General features: G+C 38.2%; 1 protein-coding gene and 1 long non-coding RNA gene across 9 annotated transcripts; one reads left to right on the top strand and one right to left on the bottom strand.

Annotated features, from left to right (window-relative positions):
* Positions 1-305: 305 nt before the first annotated feature.
* On the top strand, positions 306-16,800 carry LOC103389160 (tropomyosin beta chain). Of its 8 annotated transcripts, none has more exons than XM_008324463.3 (9): positions 306-607; positions 5,382-5,507; positions 9,656-9,789; positions 10,453-10,570; positions 10,646-10,716; positions 11,223-11,298; positions 12,516-12,578; positions 12,654-12,723; positions 14,145-14,463. In XM_008324463.3, the coding sequence occupies exons 1-9, from the start codon at positions 494-496 to the stop codon at positions 14,225-14,227; spliced, it is 855 nt and encodes a 284-aa protein (XP_008322685.1). In that variant the 5' UTR covers positions 306-493; the 3' UTR covers positions 14,228-14,463. The 8 variants fall into 8 exon arrangements, with proteins under 8 accessions (XP_008322685.1, XP_008322686.1, XP_008322683.1 ...); XM_008324464.3 differs by lacking the exon at positions 14,145-14,463 and adding an exon at positions 15,768-16,800 and having other exon boundaries at positions 307-607; XM_008324461.3 differs by lacking the exon at positions 11,223-11,298 and adding an exon at positions 12,298-12,373 and having other exon boundaries at positions 316-607.
* On the bottom strand, positions 12,456-14,096 carry LOC112488096 (uncharacterized). Its single transcript, XR_003051834.1, has 2 exons — positions 12,608-14,096; positions 12,456-12,509 (listed from the first exon to the last, which is right to left on the bottom strand). It is a non-coding gene; the product is annotated as an uncharacterized LOC112488096 (long non-coding RNA).
* Positions 16,801-18,437: the final 1,637 nt, after the last annotated feature.

Genomic DNA, 18,437 nt, shown 5'->3' on the forward strand with positions numbered 1-18,437 from the left:
TTCAACCATAGTCCAATCTAGGGCATCAAAATGGCTAGAGCCGGCACTGATTGTATCTTCGCCACATAACTTACTCATGTCTAATATTGTCTTTACGTCAGCCTCAGCGTCTACTTTTCTTTCTTTTCTTTTTGTCTTTTCGGACCTTTCCGATGTAAACTTCAAACAAGGTTCCAGTTTTAACTGAAGAGCTTAAGGTACAAGTTCAGAACTCTTCACTTAGCTCAGTCCTACCGAGGATATGTGCGCGTGTTCGCGCCTCCTCGCTGACTAAATATGGATAACAGTCTCGCGCGCGCGTCTACGCGTTGAAAAAAAAAAAAAGTTGACCGAGTCGTGCTCATCCGTCCTCCTCGACTTCTATTATTCCACGCTGCCCTTGCGCCGCTCACACGAGTCGCTGACCCTCCGACTGTGACCGGTTACCTCGAGCCGCCTCTCCCGCCACCACCGTTACCGCCGCTGCCGCTGAGAACCACACCAAGCAGGAACCATGGAGGCCATCAAGAAGAAGATGCAGATGCTGAAGCTGGACAAGGAGAATGCTATGGACCGAGCAGAACAGGCGGAGGTGGACAAGAAGGGAGCTGAGGACAAATGCAAACAGGTCGGTGAGGTTACTCTGTCCCTCCATCAGCCCAGGTGCTCCTTATCTCCTTATCTCCTCCACCTCCTCCACCTCTATCTCCTTACTTCCTAGTCTAGAATTCATACAGTGAAGTCGTATCTCACCCCAACAACTCCAATAACAGTTCGTCATTTCTACACCTCCATCTTCTCCAACTTAGAGTACAAGAGTATTGGGGCCATATCGAAAAAAAAAAAATCTTAAAATAATATTCACACGCTTACTTAAAGGATTAAAGTTGTTCGTATGTGAAAATGAACTCGTTCTATTACAAAAAGAAGTCCAGACTTTAAGTGTATGACTATTAGGGTTGGAATTTCATAAGAACAATGCCCTAATTTAATCAGAATACACTCCTATTGTGACAAGAAAAACACGTTTTCTAGAGTAATGTAAATCTACGAGGAAATATTATGGAGGTTTACGAAAAAAAGCTTCTAAGTTTACATTGAATTAAGACAAACGTGTGAGTATAAGTTCAGAATATCACAGGACAAATGCTTTAATACAATTGGAATGTTACAAGAAAAAAAACTTAAGTTTATCAGATTCATTTTTTTAAATATGGCAACAAACGTTTTTTTCATAATGTGACGAGGTTTTACATTTAAAATCGCAAAGTCAAATGTTTACTGTCGGAACATGAAAAGTTTTAAGATTTTTTTAAATCAAACAAGCAACTAAACAAAAGGTTTTACATTTAAAATCGCAAAGTCGAACGTTTACTGTCGGAATATGAAAGGTTTATAAGGATTTTTTAAATCAAACAAGCAACTAAACAAAGTTGTATATTTATAAGAATAATGTCTTATTATTGCTCTTTCAATTTACGTTTTGTCAAAATAGACTTCAAAAACGTTTTTCGACACAATCTCACGCTAATGACAATGTGATGCTTCTTGTTTTTTAAGCATTTCAACCGTTGTCTACTTTTCTTTTTCTCCATAACTCGTCACGTCGACATACAGCGCTGTTTTACTCATTTGATACCAGTTAGCTATACTACAACTGTATTTCTCAAATTTAAATCTTTTTTTGTTGTTGTTGATGTACGACTTTCTTTAATAATATTACTGTTTTATTCTTCAAAATCCATGACTTTATTCCCATACCGACTTTATTTTATTGTTTGTTTGTTTGTTTTTCTTTTGGCCCTAACACTCTTTGCAGGGGGCTTAGGTTCAGAGGTGGAGCCAAACTATGTATCCAAAAACACCCCCACAAAACTACTCCACAGCGACCAATGAGGGACATGATACTTGGTCAGATTTAGTTTACATTAATCTAAGGCGTCAGAATTGAAATTATTTTCACGTATCTGTGGAACATGGGTTTAAACCAAAACGATTGGGGTCCCACATGGTTTGATGTTAGGAACCTTGTTATATTTTTATTTTTAGTGCTTCATTTCTATTTAGGTTGTTGTCTATGATTTGTGTTTAGCTTTTAAGAGCTAGCACAACAGCAGGAAGAAATCCTCTTTGTTTGCGAGGTTAGCATTTAAGTCGTTAAATTAAAGCACCTCCTCCTCACCAGAAAGGTTCATGTATTGCTTCAGGGAAGTGTGAGCGTAATGCAAATCTGACAAGTCTATTCCCTGGCTCCATAAATTCATCACAATCCTGTATTTTGAACTGGTTGGTTAGTCATAGTCCCAAAGCATGTCAAATTTAAACATAACAAATAAAACAGTTCAGTAAAACAGAGCCATCCACGTTTCCAATGATACAGTATTTAGCAATTTCTAAGTATGCTAAAGCTAGTACATTTTAGCTACAACTGTTGTGAGCATTGCTAAAAGTTGACTTTAAATGTATGGTCGTCACATCTAAATATCTAAAAGTAGAAGTTAATACTGATAACGACGGAACTTTAACATTGAGCTAAGGTCTAACTAGGTAAATAACGCTAAGGAAGTTGACTCCGCTTTAACAGCAAACAGGAAATATTTAATCTTCTTTTATCTAATTTAAAGATCAGGAATATTAAAGACGATCTTTAAACTAATTTAAAGATCAGGAATATTAAAGATTTTAAATTAAAATTTGTCTTTTCAAGATATTAAAATTCTTGTATTGTGCCACCTGCTGGAGAAACACATGAAAATTAAGGTAAACTTTAGAAACACACTTAACATGACTTTCTGAGCTCAGTCGCTTTAGCTTGAAAATAGTTTAATATTATATTTTCTGTCTTGTCACTCAAAGTTAATGCACATGTGACGCCACCTGGTGGAGGAATGTACACAAAAAAAAAATAAGATTTGATAGTTGAAAGTTTATTTATACTTTAAAGTAAATCACTGTCAGTATAAACTACACATCTTATTTTATATGTGCATTTCTTAAAACTTGGTCCAAAAGTCTTCTCTGAAGAAACCTGGACACACACACACACTCAGGACCTCTGACTGTGAGGAAACTCTTGGAAAACATTTGAGAAGGTTCCTCAGAGGTCAAAGGTCAGCCTGTTATCCCGTCGTGGCGCACCGCCCTCATTCTTGACATGGTGCTGAAAGTGTCATTAACACATGACTAAACCGGAGGTGTTTGTGTGCCTTTAAAAAGATGTTACTACAAACCAAAGTCATTCTGGGTCATTAATTAAGTTCTCATAAACCCGTTTCATTAATTACAAGCTTCCAAATCAGTCATCATGTGATCATCAAGTGTTGATAACCAGGTTATGGTTAATGACTCAGGTTAATATTTTTTACTTGAATCAAAATCCATATCAGTAAAAGTATATAACACAGAGCGTAAACGTTTAGTCTTTTATAAAAACCACTATTTGCGCACACATTAAATTAATTACCAATTTCAAAAATAAATTTATGAGTCTATCATTATCTTATTTAAGTAATTTGGCTTCATCTTAATTAAGTTTCTATGGGCACAACCCCCTTCCAGTGGACCCACCACCCACAGGAAGGTTCAGGGGGGTTGGTACGGTGCAGTGTGATTTGGGTGGCGACTGCTGCCCCCACGACAACAATACATTTTTTATACATTGTTATTTTTTATAAAGCATATAAGATATAACACAACCCACTTTTATTGGAAAAAAAAAACAATATATTTTTTATATATTGTTATTTTTTATAAAGCATATAAGATATAAGCATTATCATAAAAGAAAGCTAGTTAGCTTTAGCAATTCTTGTTATTTGGAAAAAATAGATTCTGGATTAAAAAGTCCTGGCAGCCGTCCACTGAACCTCAGCCTTCCGCTGTCTCCAGCTGTGAGCTGAAGACGACGAGGATTTTCCTCCCCTCTGACCCGCGGACTCTCCTCTGTGTGATTTTACGAGATCGAATATCCAGCTATGAATAGAAAACCAACTGTCCTCAAAGCATGTGTTCAGTTCTGTTCCCGGAGGAGGATCCAGACCCGGCTCTGCAACAATGCCATCATCATCAGTGCCGACCGGGCTCGGGGTCTATTTCTGTGATCGCTGCCTTCTTTGAATTGTTGCTGCGCTCACACAGACAGTCAAGGCTGTCGGAGCTGACAGGAGGATCAGGATCAGGATCAGAATCAGGACGGTCCAAGGCTATTTGTGACCCAGAGGCCTTACATGGATACAGACTTAGAGAGAGAGACGGAGATGAGTGAGACAGAAAGGACATTTGTCCTGAGGACACGTTGGTGCAATTGTCTTTTTATAGGTTATGAAGCCGCGGCGACTATAACTCTATTTGGAAATGAGTCGCTGGAAAATCAGAAGCACTGAGAGGAGAAGAAACAGTCGTGGTCAGAAGATCCCAGATTTAGAAGGTCTGGCGTGTGATTTCAGTTTGTCAGGGATTCAAAGATTCTCCGAGCCAATCCAATAAGTAATCGTTTATTTAAAAACAAGTCATGAAACCATTAAAATATAGTGACCGAACATTATTAATTTCAATTTCGAAAAGGAATTCGTGATACCTAGAAGTTATGGTACCAAACAAAATGTTCTTCTTTGATATGAAGTATCAAAATGTCTTCCATCAAAGTCCTTTATCAAGGTTCAGTATCAAAGTTACCGTCCGTAGAACGTCCAGCCGACCTTCAAATGTCTAGTACCATAACATTTTTAATCACGAGCGTTGATATCAAAATAATGTTTTAGCTAAGGTTTAGCTTCACCGATATCAGTACTAGACAGTTCTTGTTCTTTAGATCTTCACAGTAAAGGTCCGGTTGCAAACTATACATTATCCTGAAGGTCACATCAGACTTCCCTTTATCATTATGGTCTGCAAGACCTAGTGGAGAACGTGGTTACGGCTCTTGGTCTTTCTTTATGGAATTTGAATGTTCTCCTGGTGTTTGTGGGGGTTGTAGGTTCCTTCTCCAAAGCCCAAAAACACGTGGATTGGTGATGAGTTTAATTGTTCACTCTAAACACATCATAGGTGTGAATCTGAGTGTGAATGGTTGACCATGAAAATGATCATTGGCTAGAGAAGATGGAAGGATTATGAAACATTTTGGTACTAGGTGTTTACGGTGAAGGACAAACCAGTGGTAGATGTTCATCAAAAGCAAAGAGATTCTCTGTCATCGCCCAACACCAGGGTCAGAATCCATAATATACTCCATCTAGAAGGACTTTTGAAACTAGTACCAAAGAGTGTAAGTTTTAGATACTGACTTTCCACCGGAGTTCATCTTCACCCACTCCATCTTTCTCATCTGTGTACAAAGAAAGTGTGGTTTTGTCTTTCTGGCTGCTGTTGTGACATGTTCTTCTTTGTTCCTCTGTGTGAAGCTCGAGGAGGAGCTGCTGGGTCTGCAGAAGAAGCTCAAAGGTGTGGAAGATGAGCTGGACAAATACTCCGAGTCACTCAAGGACGCCCAGGAGAAGCTGGAGCAGGCGGAGAAGAAAGCAACAGACGTGAGCAGAGTTTTATACTAAGGGACCAGAGTACCCAGACTAGAGTAGAAGTACAGATATCTGTAAGATTTGAAGTCTTCCTTAAGTACTCAAGTACAAGCCTCAAAGTATCTAATATTTCCCCTCCTATATATTTTAATGTACTCGAGTAAGGAAAGCAGTCAGTAAAATAAGGTATGGAGAAGAAACTGAAATAGAATGCTGTAATACCAAAAATCTAAAATGCTAAATTCTAACAAACCTGACTCAAATAAACCTAACTGTGTAAATGATAAAATATAATAATAGTAATAGTAATAATAGAATAAACAATATATATTATAATAACAAATACAGCAACAATGAAAATGGCTTAATCAGTTTTTCTTTGTAATACAGAAAATGGCTTAATCAGTTTTTCTTTGTTATTAGCATTTTTGTCACTGCAAAAAAAAAAATTTTCTTTAGCTAGTCTGCAAAACACAAGTGCAGTACATGCTGCAGTACAGTACTGAAGTACTATTCCTTCCATTACCAGGGCCACATGTTCACTCACCACCACCAAAAAACTCCATCATAATAAAAATAAAAATCATTATCACTGCTTAATCTGAGTCCAAAAATGCCCCAGTCAGTCAAACGTCAGGCCGTCAGCGGTGACCTTCAGATCAGTGTCACTTACAGGCTGGTGCTGGATCTGCAGGGCGTCAGTGTCGGTTCATATGAAAACTCAGCAGCAGAGGCAGCAGAGGACGCTGGTAAATGAAACCGGCGCGGTATCAGATTCGACCAACAGATCATAAAACCTGTCGGCACCTGCAGCAGATACGGCCTGTAAATATACTGCTGCTTCATTAGCACAGCCTGTGTTAATGTTGAGGTGGGCTGCAGTAAAAGAACACTGCAGCACTGCGTGATATCATGTATTAAAGGAATAGTTTAGGGTTTTTTTCAAGCGTGCTTGTAGGACATACTCACACATAGTTAGCTATTTGCATGCAGCTGACCGGACACTGTGCGCCCCCCGTGTTGAGACTCCACATGATTGGCAGCCTCTCTCTAAGCGAAACTGACATGCTGCACTTTATCCTGAAGTGAAAAGGGATGTTAGCTGTGGGCATCACAACACCGAAGTCCATAGAGAAAATCATCCGTTTTACCACTCAGTAGTTGATCCACTGTTAATATCTGTAATTTCGGAGTACTTCATGCTTTAAATCTTCATTCAGATTTACCTGTGTTAAACACAATAATCAAAGCCGTCACATCAGGAAATTAAAATAAACAAATACAAACTAATACAAATATCTGAACCAGCTCTTTTCAATGTAGTATTATATAGCATTTATATTAAACAAAAACTACTGAAACGATTTGGGTTTTTTGTATTGACCATTGATGCTAGTGGCAGCAGTGGTACTCAGCTCATTTGAGTTTGAGACCCCTGGTGTAATGGGACGTGTCCGTTGGTCCATTTTAAATTCTGTATGGTACACACAGTTGATTGGTAGCTAAATGGCAAAACCTGTGGCTTTTGGTATCAACAGAGCCACGTTTCTTCACTTTCGAGAAAGTTTGTTTTACAAATTTGAGGAGCCCACACTGGAGTTTACTTCACCTTCAGTTTCAAACTCAGAGCTCAGGGCTCAGCCGTTGAGTCGTACATAGCATTCACGGGCAGTTACAGTGATGTAGGGAGGACACGGACACATCCTGGACACAGCGATGTTACCAAAGATGGAAAAGAAATGTTTGTTTATGCTCGGTGGAGTCTGCTACTGTAGCTGGTGCTGAGCACAGCTGCCCGTGGATGTCATCAGCAGATTTAAACCAAACATTCAGGGAAATTCAGAGTCCATACAAACTCCCACTATTAGTCATCGCAAGTTTTTAAACAAGTCGAAAACCAACTCACAGAGGCCATTTTAGCAGAGCTGAGTTATGACACATGAACACGACTGTATGGAAGGAATTCAAAACATTAATAATGTGTTCAAACAGTAATTGCAAAGATGGAAATGGGGCCTCACAAATTGAAAAATAAAGTATCTGCTGTATATGAATTTATTCTAAGCTCAGTGACAGGGCCAGGAATAGAAAAAGCTGGAGTTTGAATATATGATATCAAAGGGTCAATGTCCTGCGGCGACCCCCTCAAAATCCGTTCCTGAGCTGGAGTTTGAATATATGATATCAGAGGGTCAATGCGGCGACCCCCTCAAAATCCGTTCCTGCAATTAATGCTGGAAGTTTAATCCTGGAAATGAGTTTGGATTTCATGTTTTGGGGATATTTGTGCATTTATATAAATTGATAAAGAATTAAAATATAATATTTAAATATATTAACAGATTTTTTTATTTATTTAGCCACTAGTTCTCAAAATAAAAGTCCAGAAGGCTACTTCCTGTCTTTCAAAAAACATTATTTACTTATGTTGTTGTCCTTTTACGGTGTTGACCAGATCATTTTCTTATGTACTGTTAAAATTATTGTGTCCTCCGTGCTCTTGAGACTGTCATGAGTAAATGTTTGTTCTTGGAAGAATTGAATCACCTCTGGAACCTTGGCAGCAGTTTCTAAAGCTACTAGTTGCGACAGTCACTAACAAAAATAAAAAAAATAAAGAAAAAAGGATTTGGGGACAGTAAAATTATAACTAGTATTCATAACCAGTAACTGACTGCAAACTCAAAAATGGATTTCTTTTTCATTTTGTTTTATTTTATTGGAATAGTATCCTATCTACATACTCATTCACTGTGACGCTAACGGTGCGCTTCCATTCCTTTTCAAAACAATAGTCGCGCTAGTCAAATAACGCATTATAGGTTTTATTTTGAAAAACAACAACGGTCCCCCGGTGACTTTACTTCTTGAACTTTGGCGTTGCCCTGACAACAGCACACATACCGCAGCGATACCGCAGATAGAAGCTGAGCTTCAGGTAAAATATGGCCTCCTTCAACTCTATAGACTCGGTAAGAAAGAAGATTCAGACCCTGCAGCAGGCCACGTACGAGGCGGAGGAGAGAGCCGAACTGCTGCAGGAGGAGGCGGACACGGAACGGCAGGCCCGCCAGAGGGTAACGCTCTCCCGATAACCGGAAAACACCGGGGAAAGGGCAGTTATGAATGAGGTTTACCAATGTTGGAATTGGAAGGGGAAAAGCAAACAATTTATTATAGCTTGCTCTCGGAGCTAATTAATAAAAAGATATATATTTTAAAGTTATGAATCTATGTTACACGGGAAGTAGAACTAATTAAATGTATAAGTTAGCAAGGTAGCTAACTACAACCAAAGACGAAGAAGACCGTGTTATACCCCTTTGAACTTTAAATATTCAGACTTAAAAATAGGCTATCCTATGTATGTAACTATATAAATAAAAAGGCCTGGATTAAAAAAGAATATTTAAAGTTTGTTTAAATTTAAAAGCAGTTGTCATTTGCTAACATGACCTGTATCACAGGTCATGTTTTTTGTTTTTCAAAAAGTGAGAATGAGAACTTTCTGTGTATTTTCGAACAAAAAAAGAGACATTCTTTTATATTCATTTAGTAACACATCCACTATCTACTGCTTATTCATTTGCATATTTTATTAAATTATATCCTTTATTTATAAATTATACAACGAAATGTTGGTGAATTAAGTACTTGAAAGGCAGGCCACACTGATATCTCACTAATAATCACAACAATTTAGAAAACAAAATCTAAAGATTGTGCTGCTGCGTTTTAAAGCCACTTTATCTAACCCTAAAGCCCAGAATCTGGAGTGCTCTGGTCTGAATCCAGTCTCTTCAACCTTAGGTTCCATCTGTTCTACTCTTTTTTCATTTAAAAATGCATAAAGTCTGATAGGCCGGACATCTACGTTACTCTGGCAGATTAAAGGAAAGACATTTGAGTAGTTGAACGACAGTACTGCTTCCATTTTTGTTTGAGGTCTTCTGCACAGGCCTGTGTTTTGGTTGAAGAGTTTAAGATGCATCTGGTCTTAAACCTGTAGTTATATCTGACTGTAGTTCCCTGGTTCTTCCCCTTTAGCCGAATGAAAAATGAAAAAAAAAAATCCAATTGAAGAGATTAAAAATGTTTATTGAACGTGGTGTCAGTGTTACTAGATGTACATGATCTTCTGTGCTCTTGTTGAAACTCAGGCCGAGGCAGAGGTGGCCTCTCTGAACAGACGTATCCAGCTGGTAGAGGAGGAGTTGGACAGAGCTCAGGAGAGACTGGCCACGGCACTGCAGAAGTTGGAGGAGGCAGAGAAAGCTGCAGATGAGAGTGAGAGGTGAGGAGTCTTTCTGTCCATCCACCCAAAGAAACTGTCTGCTCCAAAACCACTTGTCTGAGTAAGGGGAGGAAGCAGCAGCAACAGAAGTGACCTTTGAATACCCACCTGCAGTACCCGATTATACCACCGGGGGTCACCAGTACTAGTAATTACTTAATCTCACTGGCTGCAAAGAGAAGCTTTGATTTTGTGCTTAATTGTTGGAGAAATTACAATTTACTGATGGTATAGTTTATGTATTTCGTTTACAACATCTACTAGATCCAACTGTAATCCTTGGGCTTTGGGGCAGTGAAGAATAATGGGTTGGATTCACAAAACATCAATGTTTATTGATGTTTTTTGAATCTTCTGTGAGTGGGAACAACACAATAAGACATGTCTCACATAGTGTACAGTGCAAATTTTTTGGGAAGGGTGAACGATTAATATATCCTCAGGCAGCCTCCTTTTTTTGTTATATATTCAAAGCAAGTAAAGAGAACTGGAAGGTCGACAACATAAAACAGCAGAGCGTACAGATGTTTTGGGGTTTTTTTTTATGAAACATCAAGGTTGTGATTTTCCCATAGTTAAATTGGGTTTTTTATGAAAAAAGGTTGTGATTTTCCCATAGTTAAATTGATTTTTGAAATCCTGAGTTTTGTTGTGCTCTTGCAGAGGTATGAAGGTCATAGAGAACAGAGCGACAAAAGACGAGGAGAAGATGGAGATCCAGGAGATGCAGCTGAAGGAGGCCAAACACATTGCTGAGGAGGCCGATCGTAAATATGAAGAGGTGCGTCTGTTTTACACACCCTGACATCCCCCATTATGAAAACCTGAGACTAACTGACTGACTGAATGTGTTTAGGTTGCACGTAAGCTGGTGATCCTAGAGGGCGACCTGGAGCGTTCAGAGGAGCGAGCTGAGGTGGCTGAGGCGTAAGTCAATACCAGCATCCTGAAAGCTCACACTGGCACCTGTATTATTCATGATGTTACAGCTGAGGTCATGTGACCGCTTGCAATGCCGATATGTTGCTATACATTCACTGTCAGTGGAGAAACAACCTCTACTAACATACTTTCTAATGAAAGACAATTATTTTATTATAAGTTGCTTATAATTGTACACATTTTATGATAAAAAGATAAAATAATATATCTAAGAAAGAAGAAGATGTTTTTCAAATGCATTCAGCCAAACCAGAACTTTTGTTTTGATTTTAAACAAAAAAGGAGCCAGTCATTTCCTGACTTATGCAAATTCTAATCTAATTTCTCACAGACTCATCTCTCACACACACTGCACGTGTGTGTTTGGTGTTTTAACTGAACGCATGATTGACCACACGCTTACTGCCTGCATGTGTTAATGTGAAATGTTTACCGACTGCTTGCTTTGCCCACTGCCTCACTACTGCCGCCCTGCTGGACTAACCCTGCAGACATGGGAGGGATCTGGAGGAGGAGCTTAAACTGATGGACCAGAATTTGAAGGCCATGATGTGTGGAGAGGAAGAGGTACTGACCTCACAGACTCTCAGCTTTCTTTTTTTTTTTTTTTTTTGGTAACTTTTTTAAACCTCACCCTAATAATGACTAAAAGTTATCTTTTTTTGGTAACTTTTTTAAACCACCCACCCTCACCCTAATAATGACTAAAAGTTATCTTAAAATAAAAAATAAAATCAAAGTATTAAGATCCAGAATTGGTTAAAAATCATTTATCTATTCAAATCATGTGTCATATCGACCCATTACTGACACTATACACCATAATAACATAAAGTGGGGCCTCATGGGGTACTGCAGAAAATAAATTTCAAAATGCAAATGTCTTATTATATATTAAGATTAGAGAAGATAGATCAGATTAAACGTTATTGACCACACGTTGGGGAAATTGTTGTTGTCTCCAATCTTTGTTCAGTTTATAGTGTCATATTTTGTTTTCTGAGTGCTTTGATCTGATGCACTCATGCCTGTGTGCTGCTTTAACCTTGTGTGTTGTCTGAACTCGAGTCACATGTCTCTGTCTCTGAAGCTGATTTCAGGCCTGCAGTAGTCTGATTGTTGTTGTTTCTGGATACAAAACCACTTAGACTCAGTGGCACATCTTCTAATTTATCATAACACTCCATTTGATAATTAGCTTTAATATTTAAGAACCACATGGGGCACTGAGATTCAGATTCAGAAAATAAAAAAAGGAAAGATAAATAAAAAATACATGGGAATGGAGGTAGATAGGAGAATTAAAATTGTAGTATTTTCTACGTTTATGTTTTTGTTGCTCATTTGATGTTGTTATTGGTTTTAAAATCCTTCGTTTTCAGATACAGTGCTGTTTTTCATGAATAAACTCAGCTTCCAAGTGTGGCTTCAGCCACAGAGACATGTTGACTTGACCTTCTGACCCTGGGTTGGTTTGATCTCCTCTTCATCTTCGGTTCTTTGTTTCAAACTGCTGCCTTTGTTTTCTTTTCCTCTTCTGTTTCCCCTCTTTCTCGTGACCTTCAGTAAATCAGGTGACCTTGAAGAAGAGTTGAAAAATGTCACCAACAACCTGAAGTCACTGGAGGCCCAGGCTGAGAAGGTAGAGTAGGATCTGAAGAACTCACCACTGAGGCTGTATCTGTGTGTCTCCAGCCAGCATTGTTGTGTTGTTTTTTTTTTTTCACCTCTGTGAGCAGGTCACACTTGTGTGCTGATGGTGTTGTTCTGTGCTTGTGCTGCAGTATTCACAGAAGGAAGACAAATACGAAGAGGAAATCAGAGTGCTTACTGAGAAACTGAAAGAGGTGAGACACGTGAGGAAACAGATTAGCACCTCCTCTGCTGACTTGTCTGACGTGTTGCATGGTTTTGTGTTGCAGGCTGAGACCCGTGCAGAGTTTGCAGAAAGATCTGTGGCCAAGCTGGAGAAGACCATCGACGATCTGGAAGGTAAAGAATGCAATCACATAACCAGTCGTTCACCACTCTCACCCACATCCTGCTGCCACTGTTACTAACACTAGTACTGTTATCACTAAACACTGAAGGCAGACCACACATACAGAAGGTGATCATACCCTGATTGAAGGGATGTTCTTTCAGGACTAACTCTCCGTCATTTTAACTCAACAACAGTGTCAAACTGAACGACAAACATGTCCATGTTCTAAAAGAACGTGTTGCCTTCCAAAATAAAGTCTAGCTTCTTTTTTTTCACCACTTCTGTCTAAGATGTTAACTTGGCACATAATGTTTGCGGAAGAGCAGAAGTTAAGCAAATGAAGAAATGAAAATGAAGTCAGTGATGTGAGATGTTTTTCACATCTGCTTTAAACACTAATTTCCTCAGATACCCTGTTTTTTTTTTTTAGAGTCTTCCTCACTAGCTTCCGGTACTGTTACCTAGTCTGTCAGACAAGTCAAAACACAAAAGCATGAATTGACATTCAACCAATAAAAACTGTTGTTGTTAACAGCTTTACTACTGATGTGGATGCTGTAGATTGAGTATTACAAGATAACATGATGAAACACATACTGACATGCACGTTGTACTTTTTAATATGGATCTACAATGTGTTGTAAATGTAAAATCAATAATGTTCTCTATGGACATTGGTGTGGGAGACAAAAATACTTGAAGAAAAAGTTGAACACACATTCACAACAACAAAGTGTTGCCGTGAACTTTGTGTTTTATTTAGTAGCTCAAACAAAGACAACATGTAACAACGTCATCGAGTGTCAAATTCAAAGTGAAATCCTTAAAGTGCATGAGCATAATAAATTCAACTAGTGTATTATCAAGAGTTTGCTAAAATAATAATAATACATATCACTCATCAAACCTAAAGCACGCCACATTTACAGTCTGTAGTAATTGCACAACTTCCAGGTTATTTATGTATGACAAAGATTACTTAGAGATTTAATGGAAGTATGGCTCTGCCATAGAAATGTTTTTTAACCTTGTTTGTTCTAGCTCTTATTTATATCTAGGCAGCACTGCTCTTGTTTCTGGGAAACTTCAGATTCTGTCATCCCTGGCCACCCCAGGACATCCTGTCCAACTAGTATCTGTTGAGTTTCCTAAACTTGAAGCTTCACTTTTGGACTGTGTCCATTTATTTTACCGCCGTAAATAACGACATTTACAGAAACATTCGGCGTTTATTTAAGTGAAAGAATGTTGTAGACTGACAAATCCTAACCTCAGGTTGGAGCATGATTCTGTACAGTAGGTAGTAGGTGATGTGACATCACTGACATCAAGGTGTGAACCACATCCTTTCAACCTTTTTCTTTTTTTTTCTCTTCATCTTTTCTGACTCTGCTGTCATTTTTCTGTGTGTGTGTGTGTGTGTCTCCAGACGAGGTGTACGCTCAGAAGCTGAAGGGCAAGGCTCTCAGCGAGGAGCTGGACCTGGCTCTCAACGACATGACCACACTGTAGACGCTCACTCTCTTCACTCCCTGTCTGCCTTCCCTTTTTTCCGTCCTTCCTTCCTGTTTCGCAGCTGTTGTTTATGTTGTTTCGTGTTTTTTGCACAGAGGTAGTGTGGGTCAGAAGATTCTAGAAATGTAAAGTCTGACCCCGCCCACCCTGCGGTAAGCTACTGTGTTGTATGTCTGTGTTTCTGCGGAGGGCGGAGTCTCGTGTCCTTGCTGTATTAAATGGATTAAAACGCCGTGGACTTTTCTGTCTCCTCTGGTTTTCTTTATTTCTGTCTTTCTGTCTTCCTGTCTTTACACTAGTGACAACTAGAGGTTCAGAGACAAAGGGACATTTTATGATTCAAAAACATACCATTTTGTTTTGTCTGTCTTCTCCCTGTAGCGGCGATACCATAGGAAACGAGATGGAAAAAATAACATTTTCAGTTTGGCAAAGGTTATTTATGATTATACTTATGCTGTTGTCTCAGAAAACCTATTTAGCCTTGACAGCTTGGTATTTCAGAAATAAGAGGAAGAGCTCTATTCAAATGTAACACTTTTTTTATACTTGACACATATGGCTTCGGAGTTAGTTCTTCATTTTTTAAATCGGGGTTTAATTTAAAAGTAACATTTGTGGTTGAACAGCAGAGGCTACAGTCATGTTTTTTAAACGAAAGCTGGTTGAAAACAAAATAACAACACTGTTTTTCTCCATCTCCTCCATGTCAGCATGCTCACTTCTACAGTGGTGTTTCCATCCGAGAATTCCTTCTTTGTAGCCTTATTCGGTCTAAGGACTGAAATACAGTTCTTTTAAATGTTCTTACAGTTTGGGGGAAAAAAATCAGATGGTTCTAGATCAAAACCTGTTGAAGAACAGGATTTCATTCAAGTTTGTTTAAAAATGCAGCATCAGAATGGTTCACTTTTAAGGGTTAAATGACACAGTTCCACATGAAGCTGTTGGAGACGCAGAGACCCGTTTTAGTGAGTAACACCTCACAGCTGCAGAAATGACTACTGAGGGCTTTCAGTTTACCTTTGTATTTCCAAGCAACATGATTTAGACACTACCAACATAAATATTGGAGACAATCTTAGACACGACAGAACCACAGTAATCCTGAAAATGTCTTTGTTACCACAGCAGTAGAAAGACAATAGCCTGATGGCAGGTGATCCAAGAAGATGAAACCAGGCTAATGGAATAGAATGAGATGCTATTGTTACAGTATTAGAACATTAAGGAAAGAGAGCTCGGTACGTAGTGGACCACATGGTACCAGTTGTCTTTTTCTCAAATTGGGATCTTTGACCTAGGACAGGCATGGACAACCTACGGCTCGGGAGCAACATATGGCCTTTTATATATATATGTGTGTGTCTCTCTGACTCAGACAAACTGTCATATCAGCACTTGAATTAGCAGGTAACTGTTGTTTTCTTCAGGCCACTTCAGTTAGGATAGCAGGATAAGGCTTAGTAAAGTTTGAACAGAAAATGAAAATAATTATAGTATATCTCACTTGTCCCAAATTTGTTTCCTTCTGCAGACAATCTGGCCCAGGCCAAGGAGGAGAACCTGGACATGCACCAGGTGTTGGACCAAACTCTTCTGGAGCTCAACAATCTCTAGAAAGATTAGTGCAGTAGTTCAGCGAAATACGTAAATATGGTGCTTACAATTTAAAAAGGTTAAAGCGTTTTAAAAAAGTAATGGTTTCACATTCAATTTAAAGCTTGCGGCACAAAGACAGAGTCAATACAAAAATGAACAGCAGTGACACTGGGTTTAAAATAACATTTGACACTACCATCTGTTGTTGTGGTGGAGAAGTGAGTTCAGAATCCCTTACAAATGTGGGATTATGTTATATCAGAGTAATAATTTTGTTGTGAAAGTTGATGCCATGTAAAAATGTCTCCTAATGTTTCAAATAGCACAGATTCTCATAACAACCATTATTTTTATTGTAAAATTCCAGTCCCCTGAGATTTTTCTGTCTGGAATTATCTGTGGTGTACAATTTCTATTCTTAATTTCAAATGGATTTTGAACAATGAGCCCATAAACTCAAAATGTGTATTGACTTTATGTATTGACGGAGAAAAGACTTCTTTCCCTGTAGATTACCATTCATGATTTTAGTCCAACAACAAAGGCTTGGTCACCTCTGCAACCATCATTTTAACATAACTAACAAGCTAAAGTCTTCAAATGGCTTTCATTATTTCCTGATTGCTAGTAAAACACAATGATATAATATTTTATTTTTAGTTGTAAGTCATGCAATGTGCAAAGTTTTGGCTAAATTTGAGTAAATGCCATGACTTAAGATTTTTGCAGATAGAAAACATTCATTTCAATTTCAGTTTTATTTTCTAACAATAGATTTTACTATCACCGTAATATCAATACCACATGTGTCATACTAAGAACTCTTGCCATGCTTTAAATGTGAGATTACAGTGCATCGTAAATAGCAGACCTGTTGGAAGATGATGCAAATCAAGTGCTGGGAGCTGAAACAAACATTGACAAAAAGTGCCTTTCTGAGATAATAAAGAGTCATTTCATGAAACCTCTGATGATGTGGCTTGTCTTACAGTGTGCGGTGTTAAACAAATTCAAGAGTAAAGCAAACGTTTCACTTCCTCTATTTATATGTAGTCAGTCAAAGCTGCTCACAGGGAGAGGAGACTATTTTTAGCCTCAGTGCTAACTCTGCGTTAGAATGCAAGGTTGGTAATGTAGCTCTATGTTAATAATTTTACTGCTGAGTTTAAGATTTTCAGATTTGTTTCAGTTCTGACTTGCTGCTGGAACATTCTGGTACATAACCCCTACACTAAGTGACTGAAAACCTGAATAGAAAGAGTTTATATGCCTACTCATCTTGATAACAAAAAATTGTTTATGATTGTTAAGCTACACATTTAAAATCCAAGATGGCTGTTTTTTACATCAGTAGCTCACAGTTAAATATTAACTGCTAATTTTGCCTTTCATTTAAGAGAACTTGTTAGTTCTAACTGTTCCAATTGTTTGGAAGAAAAAACACACATAGTATTTATTTGAATACATAAACCTATGATTATTTAAACATTATTTAAATATAATCATAAAAATGTTTTCATTAGATTTTTTTCTTAAATAGAAATTCCTAAAAACATGTAAAGCTCTGGTTGTGATTTTAAGCCATCAGAAATTCAAGATGGCTGTTCATAGCATAAATGCTAACTGCAGCTAGATGCTAATACATTAACTGCTGCGTTAATGCGTTAAAACAACTAATAGACTTTAAAAGATATAGCATTTTAATAAATTATTAGCCATAGAGCCCAAGTGAATTTCCTAAAAGGGGAAGTCAAAACCTCTAACTCAAATTGAGCAATTTCTTTACATTGGTGTTTCCATCAAGAATTTCTTCTTTTTAGTATCCTAGAGGATGTCTTTGGACACCTGTTCATAACCTTGCTTCTTTGTCTGTTCACTAACTGAAATCAGGTTTCTTTCAAATGTTGAGTTTGAGGAAAAGAAATTTGACCATCTACTGTGGTGGTCACACCTGCCTATTGCCACTCTAAATATGAGTTCAACTGTTTTGGAACTGTCAAGGAAAAATGCGGCACACACATGAGTGCCAGCTTTAGTCAAACTGTTTGGCCTTTGTTCCTGTGCACCAGATACAGGTCACTGGACAAGTAAAATGGCCAATGTCAGTGTGCCCAACTACTGTGCACTCGGCTGAAATTTCAAACATAGCCCATAGATCTTTAACCTTAATACAGCCCATTTTATCAAAACTAGAAAATAGTTTTTGCCATGTTAGGACAAAGAATTTCAAAAAAATTGATTTCTATCAATTTATCCCACACCAAACCATGTAAGGACAGCTGGATGGTAGTAAGATAGAACAGTCTAAGTTCTATTCTACTCTATTCTATTCTATTGCTACGTTTTAGGTACAACCTAATGTTTACTTAACACTTCTCTAGAACCCTGGTGGGCAGCACTCTGGGTGGAGACATCCCGGAAAAAAGCAGTCACTGATCGGGCTCTGAATATGAAGTCGATGATTGGTCCGTAGTTTTTAACTGATTGGTTTTTAAACCAATCGCCATACAATATTTTCGGAGCCGTTCCTGGGAGCAGATTTCTATACTATCTGCACACCAGGCGGTTGTTAATGCGGTCTATCCATTCATTTACAGATTAGCAG

This window comes from Cynoglossus semilaevis, chromosome 14 (assembly GCF_000523025.1).
Source record: "Cynoglossus semilaevis isolate Cse_v1.0 chromosome 14, Cse_v1.0, whole genome shotgun sequence".
In the NCBI taxonomy this organism is placed as follows: domain Eukaryota; kingdom Metazoa; phylum Chordata; class Actinopteri; order Pleuronectiformes; family Cynoglossidae; genus Cynoglossus; species Cynoglossus semilaevis.

Excerpts from the sequence above, each read along its gene's own strand:
- LOC103389160 (XM_008324463.3), top strand. The coding sequence starts at position 494 with ATGGAGGCCATCAAGAAGAAGATGCAGATGCTGAAGCTGGACAAGGAG. Across the intron at positions 10,571-10,645 it reads CCGATCGTAAATATGAAGAG|GTTGCACGTAAGCTGGTGAT; the intron begins GTGCGTCTGTTT and ends GAATGTGTTTAG. Across the intron at positions 12,724-14,144 it reads GACCATCGACGATCTGGAAG|ACGAGGTGTACGCTCAGAAG; the intron begins GTAAAGAATGCA and ends GTGTGTCTCCAG.